Source organism: Salmo trutta, chromosome 38 (assembly GCF_901001165.1).
Source record: "Salmo trutta chromosome 38, fSalTru1.1, whole genome shotgun sequence".
NCBI classification, from domain to species: domain Eukaryota; kingdom Metazoa; phylum Chordata; class Actinopteri; order Salmoniformes; family Salmonidae; genus Salmo; species Salmo trutta.
The window spans coordinates 22,227,766-22,252,887 of NC_042994.1; the positions used below are offsets into that span (position 1 = coordinate 22,227,766).

Here is a 25,122-nt window from a genome sequence, read left to right on the forward strand (position 1 = left end):
TAGTACTCACTCTGTCCCCAAGTTTCCATTCGGCACTTTGTCTTATTATATCCATGAAGCAATAAGGGCTGAGATGAGGCCAGGAGAGGTCTGTCCTCTACTCTTTGTAAACAGAGCTGTAGACGGGGCTAAATTCAGATCATCGTCACATGGAGAAACAGGAGCTATGTGTGACTGTGTGTGTGATTCTCTGTGTGTGTGTGATTCTCTGTGTGTGTGTGATTCTGTGTGTGTGATTCTCTGTGTGTGTGTGTGATTCTCTGTGTGTGTGTGTGATTCTCTGTGTGTGTGTGATTCTCTGTGTGTGTGTGATTCTGTGTGTGTGTGATTCTCTGTGTGTGTGTGTGATTCTCTGTGTGTGTGTGATTCTGTGTGTGTGTGTGATTCTGTGTGTGTATGTGTGTAACTGTATGTGTGTTGGCAGTCCTAAGGGGGAGGATTTCTCCACTGCTATCCTGAAACAGAAACACAGACCCAACAGACTGGTGGTGGATGAAGCCCACAATGAAGACAACAGCATCGTCAGCCTCTCACAGGTGTGTGTGTTGCCAGTCTCAGGTGTGTGTGTTACCAGTCTCAGGTGTGTGTGTTGCCAGTCTCAGGTGTGTGTTGCCAGTCTCAGGTGTGTGAGTTACCAGTCTCAGGTGTGTGAGTTACCAGTCTCAGGTGTGTGTGTTGCCAGTCTCAGGTGTGTGAGTTACCAGTCTCAGGTGTGTGTGTTACCAGTCTCAGGTGTGTGTGTTACCAGTCTCAGGTGTGTGTGTGTTACCAGTCTCAGGTGTGTGTGTTGCCAGTCTCAGGTGTGTGTGTTACCAGTCTCAGGTGTGTGTGTTGCCAGTCTCAGGTGTGTGTGTTGCCAGTCTCAGGTGTGTGTGTTACCAGTCTCAGGTGTGTGTGTTGCCAGTCTCAGGTGTGTGTGTTACCAGTCTCAGGTGTGTGTGTTACCAGTCTCAGGTGTGTGTGTTACCAGTCTCAGGTGTGTGTGTTGCCAGTCTCAGGTGTGTGTGTGTGTTACCAGTCTCAGGTGTGTGAGTTACCAGTCTCAGGTGTGTGAGTTACCAGTCTCAGGTGTGTGAGTTACCAGTCTCAGGTGTGTGTGTTACCAGTCTCAGGTGTGTGTGTTACCAGTCTCAGGTGTGTGTGTTGCCAGTCTCAGGTGTGTGTGTTGCCAGTCTCAGGTGTGTGTGTTACCAGTCTCAGGTGTGTGTGTTAACAGTCTCAGGTGTGTGAGTTACCAGTCTCAGGTGTGTGTGTTACCAGTCTCAGGTGTGTGTGTTACCAGTCTCAGGTGTGTGTAATACCAGTCTCAGTGTGTAATACCAGTCTCAGGTGTGTGAGTTACCAGTCTCAGGTGTGTGTGTTGCCAGTCTCAGGTGTGTGTTGCCAGTCTCAGGTGTGTGAGTTACCAGTCTCAGGTGTGTGAGTTACCAGTCTCAGGTGTGTGTGTTGCCAGTCTCAGGTGTGTGAGTTACCAGTCTCAGGTGTGTGTGTTACCAGTCTCAGGTGTGTGTGTTACCAGTCTCAGGTGTGTGTGTGTTACCAGTCTCAGGTGTGTGTGTTGCCAGTCTCAGGTGTGTGTGTTACCAGTCTCAGGTGTGTGTGTTGCCAGTCTCAGGTGTGTGTGTTGCCAGTCTCAGGTGTGTGTGTTGCCAGTCTCAGGTGTGTGTGTTACCAGTCTCAGGTGTGTGTGTTACCAGTCTCAGGTGTGTGTGTTACCAGTCTCAGGTGTGTGTGTTGCCAGTCTCAGGTGTGTGTGTTGCCAGTCTCAGGTGTGTGTGTTGCCAGTCTCAGGTGTGTGTGTTGCCAGTCTCAGGTGTGTGTGTTGCCAGTCTCAGGTGTGTGTGTTGCCAGTCTCAGGTGTGTGTGTTACCAGTCTCAGGTGTGTGTGTTACCAGTCTCAGGTGTGTGTGTTGCCAGTCTCAGGTGTGTGTGTTGCCAATCTCAGGTGTGTGTGTTACCAGTCTCAGGTGTGTGTGTTAACAGTCTCAGGTGTGTGTGTTAACAGTCTCAGGTGTGTGTGTTGCCAGTCTCAGGTGTGTGTGTTGCCAGTCTCAGGTGTGTGTGTTTCCAGTCTCAGGTGTGTGTGTGTTGCCAGTCTCAGGTGTGTGTGTTGCCAGTCTCAGGTGTGTGTGTTGCCAGTCTCAGGTGTGTGTGTTAACAGTCTCAGGTGTGTGTGTTAACAGTCTCAGGTGTGTGAGTTACCAGTCCCAGGTGTGTGTGTTACCAGTCTCAGGTGTGTGTGTTACCAGTCTCAGGTGTGTGTGTTGCCAGTCTCAGGTGTGTAAGTTACCAGTCTCAGGTGTGTGTGTTGCCAGTCTCAGGTGTGTGTGTTGCCAGTCTCAGGTGTGTGTGTTACCAGTCTCAGGTGTGTGAGTTACCAGTCTCAGGTGTGTGTGTTGCCAGTCTCAGGTGTGTGTGTTGCCAGTCTCAGGTGTGTGTGTTACCAGTCTCAGGTGTGTGTGTTACCAGTCTCAGGTGTGTGTGTTGCCAGTCTCAGGTGTGTGTGTTGCCAGTCTCAGGTGTGTGTGTTGCCAGTCTCAGGTGTGTGTGTTGCCAGTCTCAGGGTGTGTGTGTTGCCAGTCTCAGGTGTGTGTGTTACCAGTCTCAGGTGTGTGTGTTGCCAGTCTCAGGTGTGTGTGTTGCCAGTCTCAGGTGTGTGTGTTACCAGTCTCAGGTGTGTGTGTTACCAGTCTCAGGTGTGTGTGTTGCCAGTCTCAGGTGTGTGTGTTGCCAATCTCAGGTGTGTGTGTTAACAGTCTCAGGTGTGTGTGTTGCCAGTCTCAGGTGTGTGTGTTACCAGTTTCAGGTGTGTGTGTTAACAGTCTCAGGTGTGTGTGTTAACAGTCTCAGGTGTGTGTGTTAACAGTCTCGGGTGTGTGAGTTACCAGTCTCAGGTGTGTGTGTTAACAGTCTCAGGTGTGTGTGTTAACAGTCTCAGGTGTGTGTGTTGCCAGTCTCAGGTGTGTGTGTTGCCAGTCTCAGGTGTGTGTGTGTGTTGCCAGTCTCAGGTGTGTGTGTTGCCAGTCTCAGGTGTGTGTGTTGAAAGCTGAAATATCTTGAGTCAATATGTATTTAACCCCTTTGTTATGGCAAGCCTAAATAAGTTCAGGAGTAAAAATGTGCTTAACAACTCACTCAATAAGTTACATGGACTTAACATGATTTTTGAATGACTACCTCACCCCACACATACTATTATCTGTAAGGTCCCTCAGTCGAGCAGTGAATTTCAAACACAGAATCAACCACAAAGTCCAGGGAGGTTTTCCAATGCCTTTCAAAGAAGAGCACATATTGGTAAATGGGTAAGCATTTCAAAAATCCAACATTGAAAGTCCCTTTGAGCATGGTGAAGTTATTAATTACAGTTTGGATGGTGTATCAATACAGCCAGTCACTACAAAGATGCAGGATTCCTTCCTAACTCCGTTGCCGGAGAGGAAGGAAACCGCTCAGGGTTTTTCACCATGAGGCCAATGGTAACTTTAAAACAGTTAGAGTTTAATGGCTGTGATAGGAGATAACTGAGGATGGATCAACAACATTAGTTACTCCACAATACTAATATAATTGACAGAGTCAAAAGAAGCAAGCCTGTACAGAATAAAAAAGATTCTAAAACATGCATCCTGTTTGCAACAAAGCACTGAAGTAATACTGCAAAATATGTGGCAAAGCAATTCACTTTTTGTCCTGAATACAAAGTGTTATGTTACACAACACATCACTGAGTACCACTCTCCATATTTTCAAGCATAGTGGTGATGTGACAGGTTAAAGGAAATACTCATAGCCTGTTATACATTAAAAAGTATTAGTAAGTTCATAGTATGTGAGGATCTTAAAACATCTAAGGTTAAAAAGATCATGCATTCTGTATTAGTTGATAGAGATGGATAACATTCATATAATTGTGTTAAAAAGTTAAAATCCATCAAGTGTACAAAAGGTAAGAATTGTTAAAGGAATGTGTAAACGTTATATTGATTACTTTATTTTGTGGTGCCTAATTGAAGGGGAAAAGTGTTAATCTGTGACCTACTAAATGCTCTTTAATCCATGAGCCTGAGATCGATTGCTCTGGTCTCCACCCAAGTTCGCGGGGAAATCGCGGTCTTTTCCTGATTACAGTAAAAGTTCTCATTGAGGAAACAATACCGTATCACTCTCGTGATTATTTCTCCCCTTTTTCAGGGGCGTAACATTTTTGGAGGCTCCGCTGAGATTGCTGCTCAGATGTCCAGTTTCCACATCCTGGTCGCTGAATTCCGAGCCAGCTAAATCTCCACATAACAACTCAGGCAGGCTGCAGTGAGGAAAGTGTTGCTGTTCGAGGAGAGCTGAAAGTTGGTGGTTAAGTACGTGTCAGCTGAGGCCATTGATCGACCATCAGAGACAGTAAGGACCATCTAATTCAGAGTCATCTCCTGCACAGTAAAAGTTCCTCCTGTTCTGTCAACATGACGACCGCCTTGGAAGAACTACAGGAAGAGGTAGTAGGAGAATTGCGCACCCTGACTAAAGACAAGTTACTAGAGATATGTGATTTCCTTGACATCTCAGGCGAACAGAGAAGAGATGTTCAAGACAAATCCCGCATATCATTGATGACTCACATTATGAGGTTCCTTGAAAGAGAGGAAGCTGCAGAGTTAGAAGATGGCGGCATGTCGGAATTGTTGCTACTTAAAGACAAAATGACAGAGATGATCAGTGGCATAGATAACAAAACAGGGCAAACTGACCATGATATTGAAACAGCCGGAACACATCCCAGAATAGAGGAACTGAGAACTGCAACCCCACAACAAGGGGTGGGAACTGAGCAGATTACTGCAGCCAAAGCCAGTGATTCTCTGCGTCAGCCCCAACCCCATGCTAATCTTCAGGTGAGCGTGCCGCTCTCACCCAGTGCACAGCCCAGCTCATACTGGCGCAAAGAGTTTAAAATTTCTGGTCAGATAGGTGAACCGGGCCAGAAAGATAAACTGATTTTTTCCAGCCTTGCCCATCAGATCGAGAATGGACTTAACAGAGGCTATCCTGAGGTAGAAATAGTAGACGCAGTAGTCAGGGCTATTTCTCCAGGCTCACAGCTACGCAGCTTCTTGGAAGGTAAACCCCAGCTAACTCTTCCCACACTTAGATGTATCCTGCATTCCCACTTCCAAGAGAAGAGTGCAACAGAGCTTTACAAACAGCTAGCTTCAGAAGCACAGCATAGCAAGGAGACCCCTCAAAGCTTCCTGATGCGCGTCTTAGATTTGAGGCAGAAAGTACTGTTTGCATCCCAGGAGTCAGAATCAGGGCTTAAGTATGACCCTGCTCTAGTCCAGCGCATGTGTTTACACACAGTCCTTACAGGTCTCCAGAGTGACAGTATCAGGATAGACATGCAGCCTCTCCTGCTAGATAGCGAAACATCAGATGAGGTTTTGCTAGAGAAGCTTAACATTGCTTGTGCTAATGAGATAGAAAGACGAAACAAAAAGCGGTTTAATGCCCCACAGCCTGCTACAATGGTAAGTGTAGTCCAGTTAGAAGATACGCCATCTGCAAAGTGTCCTGTGAAGGAAGCCAAAGCTAAGATACCCGCAGAACTGTTAACAGAGTTAGCTGAACTTAAGACAGGTGTAGCTTCTCTAAAAGGTCTCAGTGCAGAGATTGCTCAGATTAAGGAGACATTACAGCAGCCTATGTTTCAGTCACCGCCTTGTGCCTATGCCCCACCTCCAGTTAGGAGGCCAGATAGGGACCCCCAGCCACCTGTTTCCCAGCAGCAGTATTACAGCAACTACAGTCAGCCCCAAGCACCTGACCCTGCGCAGCAGCAATATGCACCTAACCTGTATACCAACCGCTCTGCTCAAGCTCCAAGGAGGTGTTTTGTCTGCCAGCGGGCCAGAACAGATGCACGCTGCACACACTGCTTCCGATGTGGGAGTGGAGAACATTTTCAAGCTGGATGTAAAATCCGGGGAGTCAGACCATCAAGAGAGGCCCCTTTAAATGGGGAAGGGTTACCGCTGAGGGACGAGTGTTAACCGTAGCTACCAAAAAGTCCCAGAAATGTGCAAATTGTGCCAGAGAAGATTCATTTGAGAACCTGAAACAATGTTCATCATGTAAAGAGACACTGTACTGTTCCAAAGTATGTCAAAACCAACATTGGACTAAACATAGGGAAAAATGCACTCACCTGAAAATTGACTCTACAAGTGAAAGGTTTTCCTGCACAGAGGAAAATGCCCACTCTTTACCATCCCTAGCTCAAGGTTGCCACCCCCGTAAGGTCACCTCGCTAGTCGGCAGACAGTGCCTTATTGAGTGTCACCTGAATCGCCACCACCTCCAAGCTCTATGGGACACAGGCTCTCAGGTATCGGTCATTGATGAACGATGGAAAGAGGAATCTCTCCCAAACGCAAGGCTGAGAGATGTTTCAGAAATCCTGGACTCACCTGATGATCTAAGGTTGACTGCAGCAAATGGGACTGAAATGCCGTACCTGGGATGGATTGAAACAACCTTTCGGCTAGCCTCTGAAACTGACCAAACCAAGGAACTGATCATCCCAGTGCTGGTAATGAAAGGCTGTCACCTATCTCATCCCATCATAGGTTTCAATGTTATCGAGCACATCCTGACAATGACCGAAAAGACTAAACGATACAGTACAGTAAAAACAGCTTTCCCAAGCCTCAAAAGAAACAAGGTGAGAGCTTTTATACAGGCTGTTAGCGCAAAACAGACAGATGAATATGCAGTGAAAACCAAGAAGGAGAAGGTTGCTGTACCAAAACACAGTAGCATTCAGATTGAGTGCCGCGTAGCTTCCCAGCCTTTCAAAGAGGACATGACAATGCTTTTCCAGCCAGACCTGAACCCGCAGTGGCCAGACGACCTTGAGTTCTTTGACACACTAGTCAGAGTCAGGAAAGGTGTTTTTCCAGTTATCATGCTTGATGTCTCTAACCCCACTGACCACAACATTGCCCTGCTAGGACGCACAATAATCGGTACAGTACAAACCATTATGACTGTGTTACCTGCCCAGGTCTTTGAAAAAACTGTCACCCCAGCCACAGTGAATCACACCAGCGTTCGAACCCCATGTACTGCTACTGAACAGTGGGATCCACCAGTAGGTTTAAATCACCTCACCGAAGAGCAGAGAGAAGTTGTTAGGCAAATGCTTAGAGAAGAGTGCCACTCCTTCTCCAGATCAGACAATGACATTGGCTGCATTGAACGATTGAAAATGACTATTTCTCTAAAGGACTCTGAACCAGTCAAGCGCACATACATGTCAGTGCCCAGGCCACTGTATCAGGAGATGAAGGGTTACCTTTATGACCTCATAGCCCAGGGCTGGGTTAGGAAGTCAAACTCTTCATATTCTTCACCTGTCGTGTGCGTTCGGAAGAAGGACGGGACCCTCCGGTTGTGTATAGATTACAGAGACCTGAACAGAAAGACACATCCCGACCGCCAGCCCATCCCTCGGGTCCAAGACGTCATGGACAGTTTAGGTGGTAATTCCTGGTTCTCCCTTTTAGACCAGGGAAAAGCGTATCACCAGGGGTTCATCTCTGAAGAAAGCAGACCACTGACAGCATTTGTGACCCCATGGGGACTCTATGAGTGGATACGTATGCCATTCGGCCTCATGAACGCTCCTGCAGCTTTTCAGCGGTGTATGGAGGAGTGTTTGGAAGGGCTCCGGGATAACATCTGCATTCCTTATCTGGATGACACGCTAGTTTTCAGTAAAACATTCGACAGCCATGTGAATGATGTGCGAAAAGTTTTGCAGCGTCTCAGAGAGTATGGCATTAAACTCAAACCAAGTAAGTGTGATCTCTTTAAACCCCAGGTCCGTTATTTGGGAAGAATTGTGTCTGCAGAGGGCAGCCGAGTTGACCCAGCCGATTTTGAAGCAGTAAGAGCATTGAAAGAAATCAGACCAGAGACTGTGGGCCAGCTCAGAAAAATGCTTGGTTTGCTCACTTACTACAGACAGTACATCAAAGACTTTTCTAGGAGGGCCAGCTGCCTGTATGACCTCCTGAAAGCAGATTCAGAGAAATTACCTCACCACCCACGGAAAACAAAAACAAAGAAAGCAAGTCATGTGGTGCCCTCAAACAAGCCAATCTTGTGGACTGACCAGCATCAACAGGCACTTGAACAGCTGATTGAGTGTTTGCTTCACCCACCAGTCTTAGGTTTCCCTGATTTCACTCAGCCATTTGTTGTACACACTGATGCGTCACACCAAGGCTTGGGAGCAGTTCTGTATCAAAAGCAAGATGGGAAGCTTAGGGTCATTGCTTATGGCTCTCGAACCTTAACAGCAGCTGAGAAGAACTATCACTACCACTCGGGCAAGCTAGAATTTCTAGCTCTGAAATGGGCAATCACTGATAAGTTCCATGATTATTTGTACTATGCTCCGACCTTCACTGTATACAGCGATAACAACCCGCTCAGCTACATTCTGTCTACTGCAAAACTGAACGCAACCACTTCCAGGTGGGTTGCAGAATTGGCTGATTTCCACTTTACAATAAAGTACAGGCCAGGCAGAGAGAACGGTGATGCCGATGCTTTGTCAAGGATGCCACTGGATGTAGAGTCACTGATGGAAGAATGTTCTGAGGATCTTCCGCCAGACACCATTGCCGCCACGATACAAGCAGTTGAGGTACAGAAAGAGGCTGTTGTACCTTGGTCACTTTCAGCTGCATCTATGTCAGTATCAGCTGAAGGTGAGACAACCACTGCAACAATCAGCTCGATCCCAAAAGATGGGATAAGAGAAGCACAAGAATCTGATCCAGTCATCCGTCCTGTGCTCAATTTCAAACTGTCTGGTTCCAAACCGCCAGTTAAAGAGCAAAAGGAATGCAGTCCAAAGACAAAATGCCTATTCAGGGATTGGGACAAATTGACAATAGACAGTGATGGCATTCTGTACAGAATCACTACAGCCCGCAAGCAGTTAGTTCTACCAGAGCAGTACAAAGGTAAAGTGATGGAAGAGTTGCACAATAACATGGGACACCAAGGTACTGATCGCACTGTATCACTAGTACGTGACCGCTTCTTCTGGCCATATATGCAAGCTGACATCGAGCACTATGTGACTAAAACTTGTTGCTGTGTCAAGCAGAAAAAGCCAGCCCATGAAACAAGAGCTCCTCTGACAAACATTGTGACGACACAGCCATTTGAACTGGTATGTATAGACTTCCTTCATCTCGACAGATGCAAAGGGGGATATGAGTACATCCTCGTGATTGTTGATCATTTTACACGTTTCACCCAAGCCTACGCCACCACATCAAAGTCAGGTAAAACTGCTGCAAATCTCATCTTCAATGACTTTGCCCTGAAGTTCGGGTTCCTGTCCCGCATCCACCATGACCAAGGAAGAGAATTTGAAAATCAGTTGTTCCATCAGTTAAAGAAACTCAGTGGCATGGCGGGGTCCAGAACAACACCTTATCACCCGATGGGGAACGGTCAAGTGGAACGCATGAACAGAACAGTGTTGCAAATGTTAAAGACACTAACTGAGACACAAAAGTCAAACTGGAAGGAGTCTCTGAACAAACTGGTTTATGCCTATAACTGCACCCGTTGCGAAGTGACTGGCTATTCACCATTTTATCTTCTGTTTGGGAGATCACCCAGTCTTCCAGTTGATATGCTCTTTGGATTGTGCACAGAGACAGGTTCCAGTAACCAGCGAGACTACGTGGAGAACTGGAAACGAGGGATGGAAGAAGCATACGCCATTGCAAATGAAAATGCTCAGAAAGCCGCTGAAAGAAGTAAGAAGTACTATGACACTAAAGTTAGGAGTTCAGTGCTACAGCCTGGCGAGCGAGTTCTGATTAAAAACCTGACACCAAGAGGAGGACCAGGAAAACTCTGTAACTATTGGGAAGATACAATTCACACAGTAGTGAGACAAATGGGTTCAGACCTGCCGATTTATGAATTGAGACCAGAAAAGGGTAGGGGACGCTCCAGGGTCCTGCACAGAAACCTGCTCATGTCCTGTGACCACTTACCTTTTGAGACGCAACCAGAAATGACCAAAGATGACAAAAGTCAGAAAAAAAGGAGACATCAGCCTGAATCAGAGCCTCTAGATTCTGATGAAGACAGCGTGGATGAATATGACATTCATCATGAGCCGCTACAGGTTCCCACATCTACAGTACCTGAGGGGAGGAATGCTGAACCAGCGAGAGAGTGGGAACACAGGCCCCCGCCAGTGAAACAGACAGTTGCAGTGCCAGTCCCTGATACGCTAGCAGCACAGCCTCTGGTTGAAAAGCGGCTGGAGGAGACAACAACAGTTAAAGACCGGCCTGCTGAGGAGATGAACTTGCCTGCTGAAAATTTGCCTGATGATCGTCCACCAAGTGCCTTTCCTTCATTAACTGCTGCTGCTGAACCTGAGGAACCAGCCTACCAGCTGCCACAAAGAGAGAGACACCCTCCAAGACGTATCACCTATGATCATCTTGGTATCCCTTCCTGCTACAGTATCCAGCCACAGTTGTTCCCTGTCTACTCTGCACCAGGAATGGTTCCATGGCTGCCATCACTACAGCAATGTTACTTTCAGCCACCTTACATGTATGGGCTTCAGCAAACATGAGGCTACAGAGTTGACATGTTTGACCATGGACTACTGACTGATTTCAGACTGTCACAAGAGACAATTTGCAGACTATGCATATAGATCATTAAAAGTGATGGACTGTTGATCAATAGTATGAGAAAAGACTGCTTTGGACTGTTTATACAGCTGGTCAACAGATATGGACTGTGAAAATAACTTGTTAGTTATATTTGAACTGTGACCCTTGACCTCTGCTCAAGTACTACCTTACAGAAGAGGATTTCCTAGGTCCAGTGCATACAGACTGTTGAAGAAGACAATGTTGGTAATGTTGGGACAACATTTATTTTGTCGGGGAGAGTGTGACAGGTTAAAGGAAATACTCATAGCCTGTTATACATTAAAAAGTATTAGTAAGTTCATAGTATGTGAGGATCTTAAAACATCTCAGGTTAAAAAGATCATGCATTCTGTATTAGTTGATAGAGATGGATAACATTCATATAATTATGTTAAAAAGTTAAAATCCATCAAGTGTACAAAAGGTAAGAATTGTAAAAGGAATGTGTAAACGTTATATTGATTACTTTATTTTGTGGTGCCTAATTGAAGGGGAAAAGTGTTAATCTGTGATCTACTAAATGCTCTTTAATCCATGAGCCTGAGATCGATTGCTCTGGTCTCCACCCAAGTTCGCGGGGAAATCGCGGTCTTTTCCTGATTACAGTAAAAGTTCTCATTGAGGAAACAAAACCGTATCACTCTCGTGATTATTTCTCCCCTTTTTCAGGGGCGTAACAGTGACTGCATCATGTTATGGGTGTGCTTGTAATCATTAAGGACTAGGGAATTTTTCAGGATAAAAAGAAATGGAATGTAGCAAAGCACAGGCAAAATCCTAGAGGAAAACCTGATTCAGCCTGCTTTCCACCAGACACTGGGACATTAATTCACCTTTCAGCAGGACAATAACCTAAAACACAAGGCCAAATGTACACTGTAGTTGCTTACCAAGAGTGGCAGAGTTACAATTTTGATTTAAATATCATTGAAAATATATGGCAAGACCTGACAATGGTTTTGGTTTTGGTCTAGCAATGATCAACAACCAATTTGACAGAGCTTGAAGAATTTTGAAAAGAATAATGTGCAAATGTTGCACAATCCAGGTGTGCAAAGCTCTTAGAGACTCACCCCGAAAGACTCACATCTGTAATCGCTGCCAAAGGTGCTTCTACAAAGTATTGACTCAGGGGTGTGAATACTTCAGAAAATTAGATATTTCTGTATTTAATTTTCAATAAATGTGCAAACATTTCACCTTTTTTTGTCATAATGGGGTATTGTGTGTAGATGGGTGAGGAAAAAAAAGCAATTTAATCCATTTTGAATTCAGGCTGTAACACAACAAAGTGTAAGTCAAGGCACTGTACCTCCAGTCTCGAGTGTGTGTATTACTTCCTGTGTCTCCAGTCTCGAGTGTGTGTATTACTTCCTGTGTCTCCAGTCTCGAGCGTGTGTATTACTTCCTGTGTCTCCAGTCTCGAGCGTGTGTATTACTTCCTGTGTCTCCAGTCTCGAGCGTGTGTATTACTTCCTGTGTCTCCAGTCGCGAGCGTGTGTATTACTTCCTGTGTCTCCAGTCTCAAGCGTGTGTATTACTTCCTGTGTCTCCAGTCTCGAGCGTGTGTATTACTTCCTGTGTCTCCAGTCTCGAGCGTGTGTATTACTTCCTGTGTCTCCAGTCTCGAGCGTGTGTATTACTTCCTGTGTCTCCCAGGCGAAGACAGAGGAGCTGCAGTTGTTCCGTGGCGACACGGTGGTCCTGCGGGGGAGGAAGCGCCGTGAGACGGTGTGTATCGTGTTGACAGACGACACCTGTCCAGACGAACGCGTCCGCATGAACCGCGTCACACGCAACAACCTGAGGGTACGCCTCGGTGATGTCATCAGGTAGGCTACTTTACTGATCACCTGTGTGATGTCATCAGGTAGACTTCTGATTAGAGATATACAATTCCGGTAAGTTTTCCCAAAATTCCCCGATTTTCCAGCCATCCTGGTCGGAGGATTCCAGAAAGGTTCTAACCAGGATTTCTGGGAAATTTGGGAAATGCCTGTGTGCTAACTCTATATGGATGCAGGTAGGTAGCCTAGCAGTTAAGAGCGATTGGCTTTTAACCGACAGGTCGCTGGTCCGAATCCCCGAGACGACTAGGTGAAAAATCTGTCTAAAAAAATCACATTGAATGTTGATGTGCCCTTCAGGAAGGCGCTTAACCCTGATTTCTCCTGGAAGTCACTCTGGTTAAGAGCGTTTGCTAAATGACTAAAAAGTAAAATCTCTGATTACTCTGAACCAGATTACATTTACATTTTAGTCAGTCACAAATTGAGCCTATTTTTGGCCTAAAAAGCACTTTCAATTAAGATTCTCTGCATCTCTCTGTGTGTGTGTGTGTGTGTGTGTGTGTGTGTGTGTGTGTGTGTGTGTGTGTGTGTGTGCGTCTAGTGTCCATGCATGCCCAGATGTGAAGTACGGCGTGCGTATCCATGTCCTGCCGATAGATGACACCATTGAAGGGTTAACGGGAAACCTGTTTGACGTCTTCCTGAAACCATATTTCTTGGAAGCCTATCGGCCCTTACACAGAGGTACTCATAACTGTTGAACAAAAAGGTAGACCGACCCTACTGGCCCTTACACAGAGGTACTCATAACTGTTGAACAAAAAGGTAGACCGACCCTACTGGCCCTTACACAGAGGTACTCATAACTGTTGAACAAAAAGGTAGACCGACCCTACTGGCCCTTACACAGAGGTACTCATAACTGTTGTACAAAAAGGTAGACCGACCCTACTGGCCCTTACACAGAGGTACTCATAACTGTTGTACAAAAAGGTAGACCGACCCTACTGGCCCTTACACAGAGGTACTCATAACTGTTGTACAAAAAGGTAGACCGACCCTACTGGCCCTTACACAGAGGTACTCATAACTGTTGTACAAAAAGGTAGACCGACCCTACTGGCCCTTACACAGAGGTACTCATAACTGTTGTACAAAAAGGTAGACCGACCCTACTGGCCCTTACACAGAGGTACTCATAACTGTTGTACAAAAAGGTAGACCGACCCTACTGGCCCTTACACAGAGGTACTCATAACTGTTGTACAAAAAGGTAGACCGACCCTACTGGCCCTTACACAGAGGTACTCATAACTGTTGTACAAAAAGGTAGACCGACCCTACTGGCCCTTACACAGAGGTACTCATAACTGTTGTACAAAAAGGTAGACCGACCCTACTGGCCCTTACACAGAGGTACTCATAACTGTTGTACAAAAAGGTAGACCGACCCTACTGGCCCTTACACAGAGGTACTCATAACTGTTGTACAAAAAGGTAGACCGACCCTACTGGCCCTTACACAGAGGTACTCATAACTGTTGTACAAAAAGGTAGACCGACCCTACTGGCCCTTACACAGAGGTACTCATAACTGTTGAACAAAAAGGTAGACCGACCCTACTGGCCCTTACACAGAGGTACTCATAACCTTTGTCTATGAATTGTTTATATAACATATAACTTATTATAAAACTTCTGACATTCCATCAAGTGGTTATAACTTTTTCTAACATTTCTGACATTCTATAAACTGGTAACACGACATGTAGTCCTACAGCTGATAATAACTTGACACGACACCTTAATTCTACTACAAGTTCACTATTTGTAAGAAGCTGTTTAGTTGTTGGTTGTTGAGTAACTGTCAGCATTGTTGTGTTGCTAGGCGACATCTTCCTTGTGCGAGGGGGCATGCGGGCAGTGGAGTTCAAGGTGGTGGAGACAGACCCCGCCCCCCACTGCATTGTCGCCCCGGATACCGTCATCCACTGCGAGGGACAGCCAATCAACAGAGAGGTCTCTGTGTAAAATCACACTTTTTATTGAATTGGGCCAAAACAAACTCTACAACAGGGGAGTCCAACTCATTCCATGGAGGGACCAGTGTCGGCTGGTTTTGTTGTCTTCTCTCAACTTGTGTCCAGTTAAGACCTAGACAACCAGGTGATGAAAGATCCTAACTAATTCATTACAAGCACAAGGGATCAAGTACAAGGGAGGACAGAAAACCTACAGGCACAGACACAAGTCTTACAGGAATTGAGTTTGACAATCCTGCTCTAAAATTTTGCTAACATTTCCCAAGCTGAAAGTCTGACTGAATGATTGACAGCATGTTGTACCTGTGAGGGTCTCATATTGTCTTTCCTTGCCCCTCCCCCTGCCCCTGATGGGTCGAGGAGGAAAGTCTGAATGATTGACAGCATGTTGGACCTGTGAGAGTCTCATATTGTCTTCCCCCTGCCCCTGATAGGACGAGGAGGAGAGTCTGAATGACGTAGGCTATGATGACATTGGAGGTTGTCGTAAACAGTTAGCTCAAATCAAAGAAATGGTGGAGCTTCCCCTCAGACATCCTGGACTCTTCAAGGCTATAGGAGTCAAGGTGATCTATCTATCCATCCATCCCTCTATTTATACCTCTATCTATCCGTCCATCCCTCCATCTGTCCGTCTGTCCGTTTGTTTGTCCGTCCATCCACCCATCCCATTTCAAAGCTCCCGAGTGGCGCAGCGGTCTAAAGCACTGCATCTAAGTGCTAGAGGTGTCACTACAGACACCCTGGTTCAAATCCAGGCTGTATCACAACCGGCCGTGATATGGAGTCCCATAGGGCGGCGCATAATTGGTTCAGCACCGTCTGGGTTTGGCCGGGGTAGGATGTCATTTTAAAATAAGAATTTGTTCTTAACTGACTTGTTAAGTCCTTCTCCTTCTTCCTCTCCCCTCCTCCTCCCTCCCTAGCCTCCCAGGGGTATTCTGCTGTATGGACCTCCAGGTACAGGGAAGACACTGGTTGCCCGGGCCGTCGCCAACGAGACTGGAGCATTCTTCTTCCTCATCAATGGTGAGACTCTGACCTCTAACCTCTAACCCTGACCTCCTAAACCCTCTAACCGCTGACCTCTAACTCCTGACCTCCTAAACCCTCTAACCCCTGACCTCTAACTCCTGACCTCCTAAACCCTCTAACCCTTGACCTCTAACCCCTGACCTCTAACTACTGACCTCCTAAACCCTCTAACCCTTGACCTATAACCCCTGACCTCCTAAACCCTCTAACCCCTGACCTCCTAAACCCTCTAACCCTTGACCTCTAACTCCTGACCTCCTAAACCCTCTAACCCCTGACCTCTAACTCCTGACCTCCTAAACCCTCTAACCCTTGACCTCTAACCCCTGACCTTTAACTACTGACCTCCTAAACCCTCTAACTCTTGACCTATAACCCCTGACCTCCTAAACCCTCTAACCCCTGACCTCCTAAACCCTCTAACCCCTGACCTCCTAAACCCTCTAACCCCTGACCTCTAACCCTGAACTCGAACCTCTAACCCATCTAACCCCCAACCTAACAATACTGGAGCCTTCTTCTCCTTTATTAGCGATGAGGGGCATCCGGTCATGTATTTCCTGTGTGTTACGGCCATTCCAGTCCCCCCAGTTTACCCCAATCCCAAACCAACCCCATACACCTATTCATAGGTCATAATGTATTCTAACTCCCTCTCTGTCTATTCATAGGTCATAATGTATTCTAACTCCCTCTACCAGTCTATTCATAGGTCATAACGTATTCTAACTCCCTCTCTGTCTATTCATAGGTCATAACGTATTCTAACTCCCTCTACCAGTCTATTCATAGGTCATAATGTATTCTAACTCCCTCTACCAGTCTATTCATAGGTCATAATGTATTCTAACTCCCTCTACCAGTCTATTCATAGGTCATAATGTATTCTAACTCCCTCTACCAGTCTATTCATAGGTCATAATGTATTCTAACTCCCTCTACCAGTCTATTCATAGGTCATAATGTATTCTAACTCCCTCTACCAGTCTATTCATAGGTCATAACGTATTCTAACTCCCTCTCTGTCTATTCATAGGTCATAATGTATTCTAACTCCCTCTACCAGTCTATTCATAGGTCATAATGTATTCTAACTCCCTCTACCAGTCTATTCATAGGTCATAATGTATTCTAACTCCCTCTACCAGTCTATTCATAGGTCATAACGTATTCTAACTCCCTCTCCCAGTCTATTCATAGGTCATAATGTATTCTAACTCCCTCTACCAGTCTATTCATAGGTCATAATGTATTCTAACTCCCTCTCTGTCTATTCATAGGTCATAATGTATTCTAACTCCCTCTCTGTCTATTCATAGGTCATAATGTATTCTAACTCCCTCTACCAGTCTATTCATAGGTCATAACGTATTCTAACTCCCTCTCTGTCTATTCATAGGTCATAACGTATTCTAACTCCCTCTACCAGTCTATTCATAGGTCATAATGTATTCTAACTCCCTCTACCAGTCTATTCATAGGTCATAATGTATTCTAACTCCCTCTACCAGTCTATTCATAGGTCATAACGTATTCTAACTCCCTCTCCCAGTCTATTCATAGGTCATAATGTATTCTAACTCCCTCTACCAGTCTATTCATAGGTCATAATGTATTCTAACTCCCTCTCTGTCTATTCATAGGTCATAACGTATTCTAACTCCCTCTACCAGTCTATTCATAGGTCATAACGTATTCTAACTCTCCCAGTCTATTCATAGGTTATGACGTATTCTAACTCCCTCTCTGTCTATTCATAGGTCATAACGTATTCTAACTCCCTCTACCAGTCTATTCATAGGTCATAATGTATTCTAACTCCCTCTACCAGTCTATTCATAGGTCATAATGTATTCTAACTCCCTCTACCAGTCTATTCATAGGTCATAATGTATTCTAACTCCCTCTACCAGTCTATTCATAGGTCATAACGTATTCTAACTCCCTCTACCAGTCTATTCATAGGTCATAATGTATTCTAACTCCCTCTACCAGTCTATTCATAGGTCATAATGTATTCTAACTCCCTCTACCAGTCTATTCATAGGTCATAATGTATTCTAACTCCCTCTACCAGTCTATTCATAGGTCATAATGTATTCTAACTCCCTCTACCAGTCTATTCATAGGTCATAATGTATTCTAACTCTACCAGTCTATTCATAGGTCATAATGTATTCTAACTCCCTCTCTGTCTATTCATAGGTCATAATGTATTCTAACTCTACCAGTCTATTCATAGGTCATAATGTATTCTAACTCTCCCAGTCTATTCATAGGTCATAATGTATTCTAACTCCCTCTACCAGTCTATTCATAGGTCATAACGTATTCTAACTCCCTCTACCAGTCTATTCATAGGTCATAACGTATTCTAACTCCCTCTACCAGTCTATTCATAGGTCATAATGTATTCTAACTCCCTCTACCAGTCTATTCATAGGTCATAATGTATTCTAACTCCCTCTACCAGTCTATTCATAGGTCATAATGTATTCTAACTCCCTCTCTGTCTATTCATAGGTCATAATGTATTCTAACTCTACCAGTCTATTCATAGGTCATAATGTATTCTAACTCTCCCAGTCTATTCATAGGTCATAATGTATTCTAACTCCCTCTACCAGTCTATTCATAGGTCATAACGTATTCTAACTCCCTCTACCAGTCTATTCATAGGTCATAACGTATTCTAACTCCCTCTCCCAGTCTATTCATAGGTCATAATGTATTCTAACTCCCTCTACCAGTCTATTCATAGGTCAAAACGTATTCTAACTCCCTCTACCAGTCTATTCATAGGTCATAATGTATTCTAACTCCCTCTCTGTCTATTCATAGGTCATAACGTATTCTAACTCCCTCTACCAGTCTATTCATAGGTCATAATGTATTCTAACTCCCTCTCCCAGTCTATTCATAGGTCATAACGTATTCTAACTCCCTCTACCAGTCTATTCATAGGTCATAATGTATTCTAACTCCCTCTCTGTCTATTCATAGGTCATAACGTATTCTAACTCCCTCTACCAGTCTATTCATAGGTCATAACGTATTCTAACTCCCTCTACCAGTCTATTCATAGGTCATAATGTATTCTAACTCCCTCTACCAGTCTATTCATAGGTTATAATGTATTCTAACTCCCTCTACCAGTCTATTCATAGGTCATAACGTATTCTAACTCCCTCTCCCAGTCTATTCATAGGTCATAATGTATTCTAACTCCCTCTCCCAGTCTATTCATAGGTCATAATGTATTCTAACTCTCCCAGTCTATTCATAGGTCATAATGTATTCTAACTCCCTCTACCAGTCTATTCATAGGTCATAACGTATTCTAACTCCCTCTCTGTCTATTCATAGGTCATAATGTATTCTAACTCCCTCTCCCAGTCTATTCATAGGTCATAACGTATTCTAACTCCCTCTACCAGTCTATTCATAGGTCATAATGTATTCTAACTCCCTCTCCCAGTCTATTCATAGGTCATAATGTATTCTAACTCTCCCAGTCTATTCATAGGTCATAATGTATTCTAACTCCCTCTACCAGTCTATTCATAGGTCATAACGTATTCTAACTCCCTCTCTGTCTATTCATAGGTCATAATGTATTCTAACTCCCTCTCCCAGTCTATTCATAGGTCATAACGTATTCTAACTCCCTCTCCCAGTCTATTCATAGGTCATAATGTATTCTAACTCCCTCTCCCAGTCTATTCATAGGTCATAATGTATTCTAACTCCCTCTACCAGTCTATTCATAGGTCATAACGTATTCTAACTCCCTCTACCAGTCTATTCATAGGTCATAATGTATTCTAACTCCCTCTCCCAGTCTATTCATAGGTCATAATGTATTCTAACTCCCTCTACCAGTCTATTCATAGGTCATAATGTATTCTAACTCCCTCTCCCAGTCTATTCATAAGTCATAATGTATTCTAACTCCCTCTCCCAGTCTATTCATAGGTTATAACGTATTCTAACTCCCTCTCTGTCTATTCATACGTCATAATGTATTCTAACTCCCTCTACCAGTCTATTCATAGGTCATAACGTATTCTAACTCCCTCTCCCAGTCTATTCATAGGTCATAATGTATTCTAACTCCCTCTACCAGTCTATTCATAGGTCATAATGTATTCTAACTCCCTCTACCAGTCTATTCATAGGTCATAACATATTCTAACTCTCCCAGTCTATTCATAGGTCATAACGTATTCTAACTCCCTCTACCAGTCTATTCATAGGTCATAACGTATTCTAACTCCCTCTACCAGTCTATTCATAGGTCATAACATATTCTAACTCCCTCTCCCAGTCTATTCATAGGTCATAACGTATTCTAACTCTCCCAGTCTATTCATAGGTCATAACGTATTCTAACTCCCTCTACCAGTCTATTCATAGGTCATAACGTATTCTAACTCCCTCTCCCAGTCTATTCATAGGTCATAATGTATTCTAACTCCCTCTCCCAGTCTATTCATAGGTCATAATGTATTCTAACTCCCTCTCCCAGTCTATTCATAGGTCATAACGTATTATAACTCCCTATACCAGTCTATTCATAGGTCATAACGTATTCTAACTCCCTCTACCAGTCTATTCATAGGTCATAATGTATTCTAACTCCCTCTACCAGTCTATTCATAGGTCATAACGTATTCTAACTCCCTCTACCTGTCTATTCATAGGTCATAATGTATTCTAACTCCCTCTACCAGTCTATTCATAGGTCATAACGTATTCTAACTCCCTCTCCCAGTCTATTCATAGGTCATAATGTATTCTAACTCTCTCTGTCTATTCATAGGTCATAACGTATTCTAACTCCCTCTACCAGTCTATTCATAGGTCATAATGTATTCTAACTCCCTCTACCAGTCTATTCATAGGTCATAATGTATTCTAACTCCCTCTACCAGTCTATTCATAGGTCATAACGTATTCTAACTCCCTCTACCTGTCTATTCATAGGTCATAATGTATTCTAACTCCCTCTACCTGTCTATTCATAGGTCATAATGTATTCTAACTCCCTCTACCAGTCTATTCATAGGTCATAACGTATTCTAACTCCCTCTACCAGTCTATTCATAGGTCATAACGTATTCTAACTCCCTCTACCAGTCTGTTCATAGGTCATAATGTATTCTAACTCCCTCTCCCAGTCTATTCATAGGTCATAATGTATTCTAACTCCCTCTACCAGTCTATTCATAGGTCATAATGTATTCTAACTCCCTCTACCAGTCTATTCATAGGTCATAACGTATTCTAACTCCCTCTACCAGTCTATTCATAGGTCATAACGTATTCTAACTCCCTCTCTGTCTATTCATAGGTCATAACGTATTCTAACTCCCTCTCCCAGTCTATTCATAGGTCATAATGTATTCTAACTCCCTCTCTGTCTATTCATAGGTCATAATGTATTCTAACTCTCCCAGTCTATTCATAGGTCATAATGTATTCTAACTCCCTCTCCCAGTCTATTCATAGGTCATAACGTATTCTAACTCCCTCTCTGTCTATTCATAGGTCATAACGTATTCTAACTCCCTCTCCCAGTCTATTCATAGGTCATAATGTATTCTAACTCCCTCTCTGTCTATTCATAGGTCATAATGTATTCTAACTCCCTCTACCAGTCTATTCATAGGTCATAACGTATTCTAACTCCCTCTACCAGTCTATTCATAGGTCATAATGTATTCTAACTCTCCCAGTCTATTCATAGGTCATAATGTATTCTAACTCCCTCTACCAGTCTATTCATAGGTCATAACGTATTCTAACTCCCTCTCTGTCTATTCATAGGTCATAATGTATTCTAACTCCCTCTCTGTCTATTCATAGGTCATAATGTATTCTAACTCCCTCTACCAGTCTATTCATAGGTCATAACGTATTCTAACTCCCTCTCCCAGTCTATTCATAGGTCATAACGTATTCTAACTCCCTCTACCAGTCTATTCATAGGTCATAATGTATTCTAACTCCCTCTACCTGTCTATTCATAGGTCATAATGTATTCTAACTCCCTCTACCAGTCTATTCATAGGTCATAACATATTCTAACTCTCCCAGTCTATTCATAGGTCATAATGTATTCTAACTCCCTCTACCAGTCTATTCATAGGTCATAACGTATTCTAACTCCCTCTACCAGTCTATTCATAGGTCATAACGTATTCTAACTCCCTCTCCCAGTCTATTCATAGGTCATAACGTATTCTAACTCCCTCTACCAGTCTATTCATAGGTCATAATGTATTCTAACTCCCTCTACCAGTCTATTCATAGGTCATAACGTATTCTAACTCCCTCTCCCAGTCTATTCATAGGTCATAATGTATTCTAACTCCCTCTACCAGTCTATTCATAGGTCATAATGTATTCTAACTCCCTCTACCAGTCTATTCATAGGTCATAATGTATTCTAACTCCCTCTACCAGTCTATTCATAGGTCATAATGTATTCTAACTCCCTCTACCAGTCTATTCATAGGTCATAATGTATTCTAACTCCCTCTACCAGTCTATTCATAGGTCATAATGTATTCTAACTCCCTCTACCAGTCTATTCATAGGTCATAATGTATTCTAACTCCCTCTACCAGTCTATTCATAGGTCATAATGTATTCTAACTCTACCAGTCTATTCATAGGTCATAATGTATTCTAACTCCCTCTACCAGTCTATTCATAGGTCATAACGTATTCTAACTCCCTCTCTGTCTATTCATAGGTCATAATGTATTCTAACTCTCCCAGTCTTTTCATAGGTCATAATGTATTCTAACTCCCTCTACCAGTCTATTCATAGGTTATAACGTATTCTAACTCCCTCTCTGTCTATTCATACGTCATAATGTATTCTAACTCCCTCTACCAGTCTATTCATAGGTCATAATGTATTCTAACTCCCTCTACCAGTCTATTCATAGGTCATAATGTATTCTAACTCCCTCTACCAGTCTATTCATAGGTCATAATGTATTCTAACTCTCCCAGTCTATTCATAGGTCATAATGTATTCTAACTCCCTCTCTGTCTATTCATAGGTCATAATGTATTCTAACTCCCTCTACCAGTCTATTCATAGGTCATAATGTATTCTAACTCCCTCTACCAGTCTATTCATAGGTCATAATGTATTCTAACTCCCTCTACCAGTCTATTCATAGGTCATAATGTATTCTAACTCCCTCTACCAGTCTATTCATAGGTCATAATGTATTCTAACTCCCTCTCCCAGTCTATTCATAGGTCATAATGTATTCTAACTCCCTCTACCAGTCTATTCATAGGTCATAACGTATTCTAACTCCCTCTACCAGTCTATTCATAGGTCATAATGTATTCTAACTCCCTCTACCAGTCTATTCATAGGTCATAATGTATTCTAACTCTCCCAGTCTATTCATAGGTCATAACGTATTCTAACTCCCTCTCTGTCTATTCATACGTCATAATGTATTCTAACTCCCTCTACCAGTCTATTCATAGGTCATAACGTATTCTAACTCCCTCTACCAGTCTATTCATAGGTCATAACATATTCTAACTCCCTCTCCCAGTCTATTCATAGGTCATAATGTATTCTAACTCCCTCTACCAGTCTATTCATAGGTCATAATGTATTCTAACTCCCTCTCCCAGTCTATTCATAGGTCATAACATATTCTAACTCTACCAGTCTATTCATAGGTTATAACGTATTCTAACTCCCTCTCCCAGTCTATTCATAGGTCATAACGTATTCTAACTCCCTCTCTGTCTATTCATAGGTCATAATGTATTCTAACTCCCTCTACCAGTCTATTCATAGGTCATAACGTATTCTAACTCCCTCTCCCAGTCTATTCATAGGTCATAATGTATTCTAACTCACTCTCCCAGTCTATTCATAGGTCATAATGTATTCTAACTCCCTCTACCAGTCTTTTCATAGGTCATAACGTATTCTAACTCCCTCTCCCAGTCTATTCATAGGTCATAACGTATTCTAACTCCCTCTACCAGTCTATTCATAGGTCATAATGTATTCTAACTCCCTCTCCCAGTCTATTCATAGGTCATAATGTATTCTAACTCCCTCTCCCAGTCTATTCATAGGTCATAATGTATTCTAACTCCCTCTACCAGTCTATTCATAGGTCATAATGTATTCTAACTCCCTCTACCAGTCTATTCATAGGTCATAACGTATTCTAACTCCCTCTACCTGTCTATTCATAGGTCATAATGTATTCTAACTCCCTCTACCAGTCTATTCATAGGTCATAACGTATTCTAACTCCCTCTCCCAGTCTATTCATAGGTCATAATGTATTCTAACTCCCTCTACCAGTCTATTCATAGGTCATAATGTATTCTAACTCCCTCTCCCAGTCTATTCATAGGTCATAATGTATTCTAACTCCCTCTACCAGTCTATTCATAGGTCATAATGTATTCTAACTCTCCCAGTCTATTCATAGGTCATAATGTATTCTAACTCCCTCTACCAGTCTATTCATAGGTCATAATGTATTCTAACTCCCTCTACCAGTCTATTCATAGGTCATAACGTATTCTAACTCCCTCTCCCAGTCTATTCATAGGTCATAATGTATTCTAACTCCCTCTACCAGTCTATTCATAGGTCATAACGTATTCTAACTCCCTCTCTGTCTATTCATAGGTCATAACGTATTCTAACTCCCTCTACCAGTCTATTCATAGGTCATAATGTATTCTAACTCACTCTCCCAGTCTATTCATAGGGCATAATGTATTCTAACTCCCTCTACCAGTCTATTCATAGGTCATAATGTATTCTAACTCCCTCTACCAGTCTATTCATAGGTCATAATGTATTCTAACTCCCTCTACCAGTCTATTCATAGGTCATAACGTATTCTAACTCCCTCTACCAGTCTATTCATAGGTCATAACGTATTCTAACTCCCTCTACCAGTCTATTCATAGGTCATAATGTATTCTAACTCCCTCTCCCAGTCTATTCATAGGTCATAATGTATTCTAACTCCCTCTACCAGTCTATTCATAGGTCATAATGTATTCTAACTCCCTCTACCAGTCTATTCATAGGTCATAACGTATTCTAACTCCCTCTCCCAGTCTATTCATAGGTCATAATGTATTCTAACTCCCTCTCCCAGTCTATTCATAGGTCATAACGTATTCTAACTCCCTCTACCAGTCTTGCGGTTCGGTAGGAGGAAAAACACATTTTGGTTCGTGGGATTATTTTCATTCTGTCTACTCTGTCTCCTGTGTGTTACGCTGTATTGTGTCCCCAGGTCCTGAGATCATGAGTAAGATGGCCGGGGAGTCAGAGAGCAACCTGAGGAAAGCCTTCGAGGAGGCAGAGAAAAACTCTCCCGCCATTATCTTCATAGATGAACTGGATTCTATCGCTCCTAAGAGAGAGAAGGTGAGGAGGGAGGGAAAGACTGGATTCTATCACTCCTA

At 43.3% G+C, this 25,122-nt stretch overlaps 2 protein-coding genes across 3 annotated transcripts in view; both read left to right on the top strand.

Moving 5' to 3' along the window:
• Nucleotides 1-25,122, top strand: part of zgc:136908 — a 43,384-nt gene that overhangs the window by 814 nt on the left and 17,448 nt on the right. The window contains exons 2-8 of one of the 2 annotated variants that reach the window (XM_029738875.1): nucleotides 425-536; nucleotides 12,423-12,595; nucleotides 13,155-13,297; nucleotides 14,442-14,572; nucleotides 15,030-15,161; nucleotides 15,522-15,624; nucleotides 24,951-25,084. In XM_029738875.1, coding sequence (XP_029594735.1) covers nucleotides 425-536; nucleotides 12,423-12,595; nucleotides 13,155-13,297; nucleotides 14,442-14,572; nucleotides 15,030-15,161; nucleotides 15,522-15,624; nucleotides 24,951-25,084 — 928 coding nt within the window. Of the gene's footprint in view, nucleotides 1-424; nucleotides 537-12,422; nucleotides 12,596-13,154; nucleotides 13,298-14,075; nucleotides 14,082-14,441; nucleotides 14,573-15,029; nucleotides 15,162-15,521; nucleotides 15,625-24,950; nucleotides 25,085-25,122 lie in introns of those variants that run through there. The other variant, XM_029738876.1, reaches the window with a different exon arrangement.
• LOC115177880 (uncharacterized) lies at nucleotides 3,926-6,190 on the top strand. The gene is made up of 2 exons (XM_029738877.1): nucleotides 3,926-3,949; nucleotides 4,195-6,190. Exon 2 carries the CDS (start codon nucleotides 4,461-4,463, stop codon nucleotides 6,042-6,044), a length of 1,584 nt encoding a protein of 527 aa, XP_029594737.1. The 5' UTR covers nucleotides 3,926-3,949; nucleotides 4,195-4,460; the 3' UTR covers nucleotides 6,045-6,190.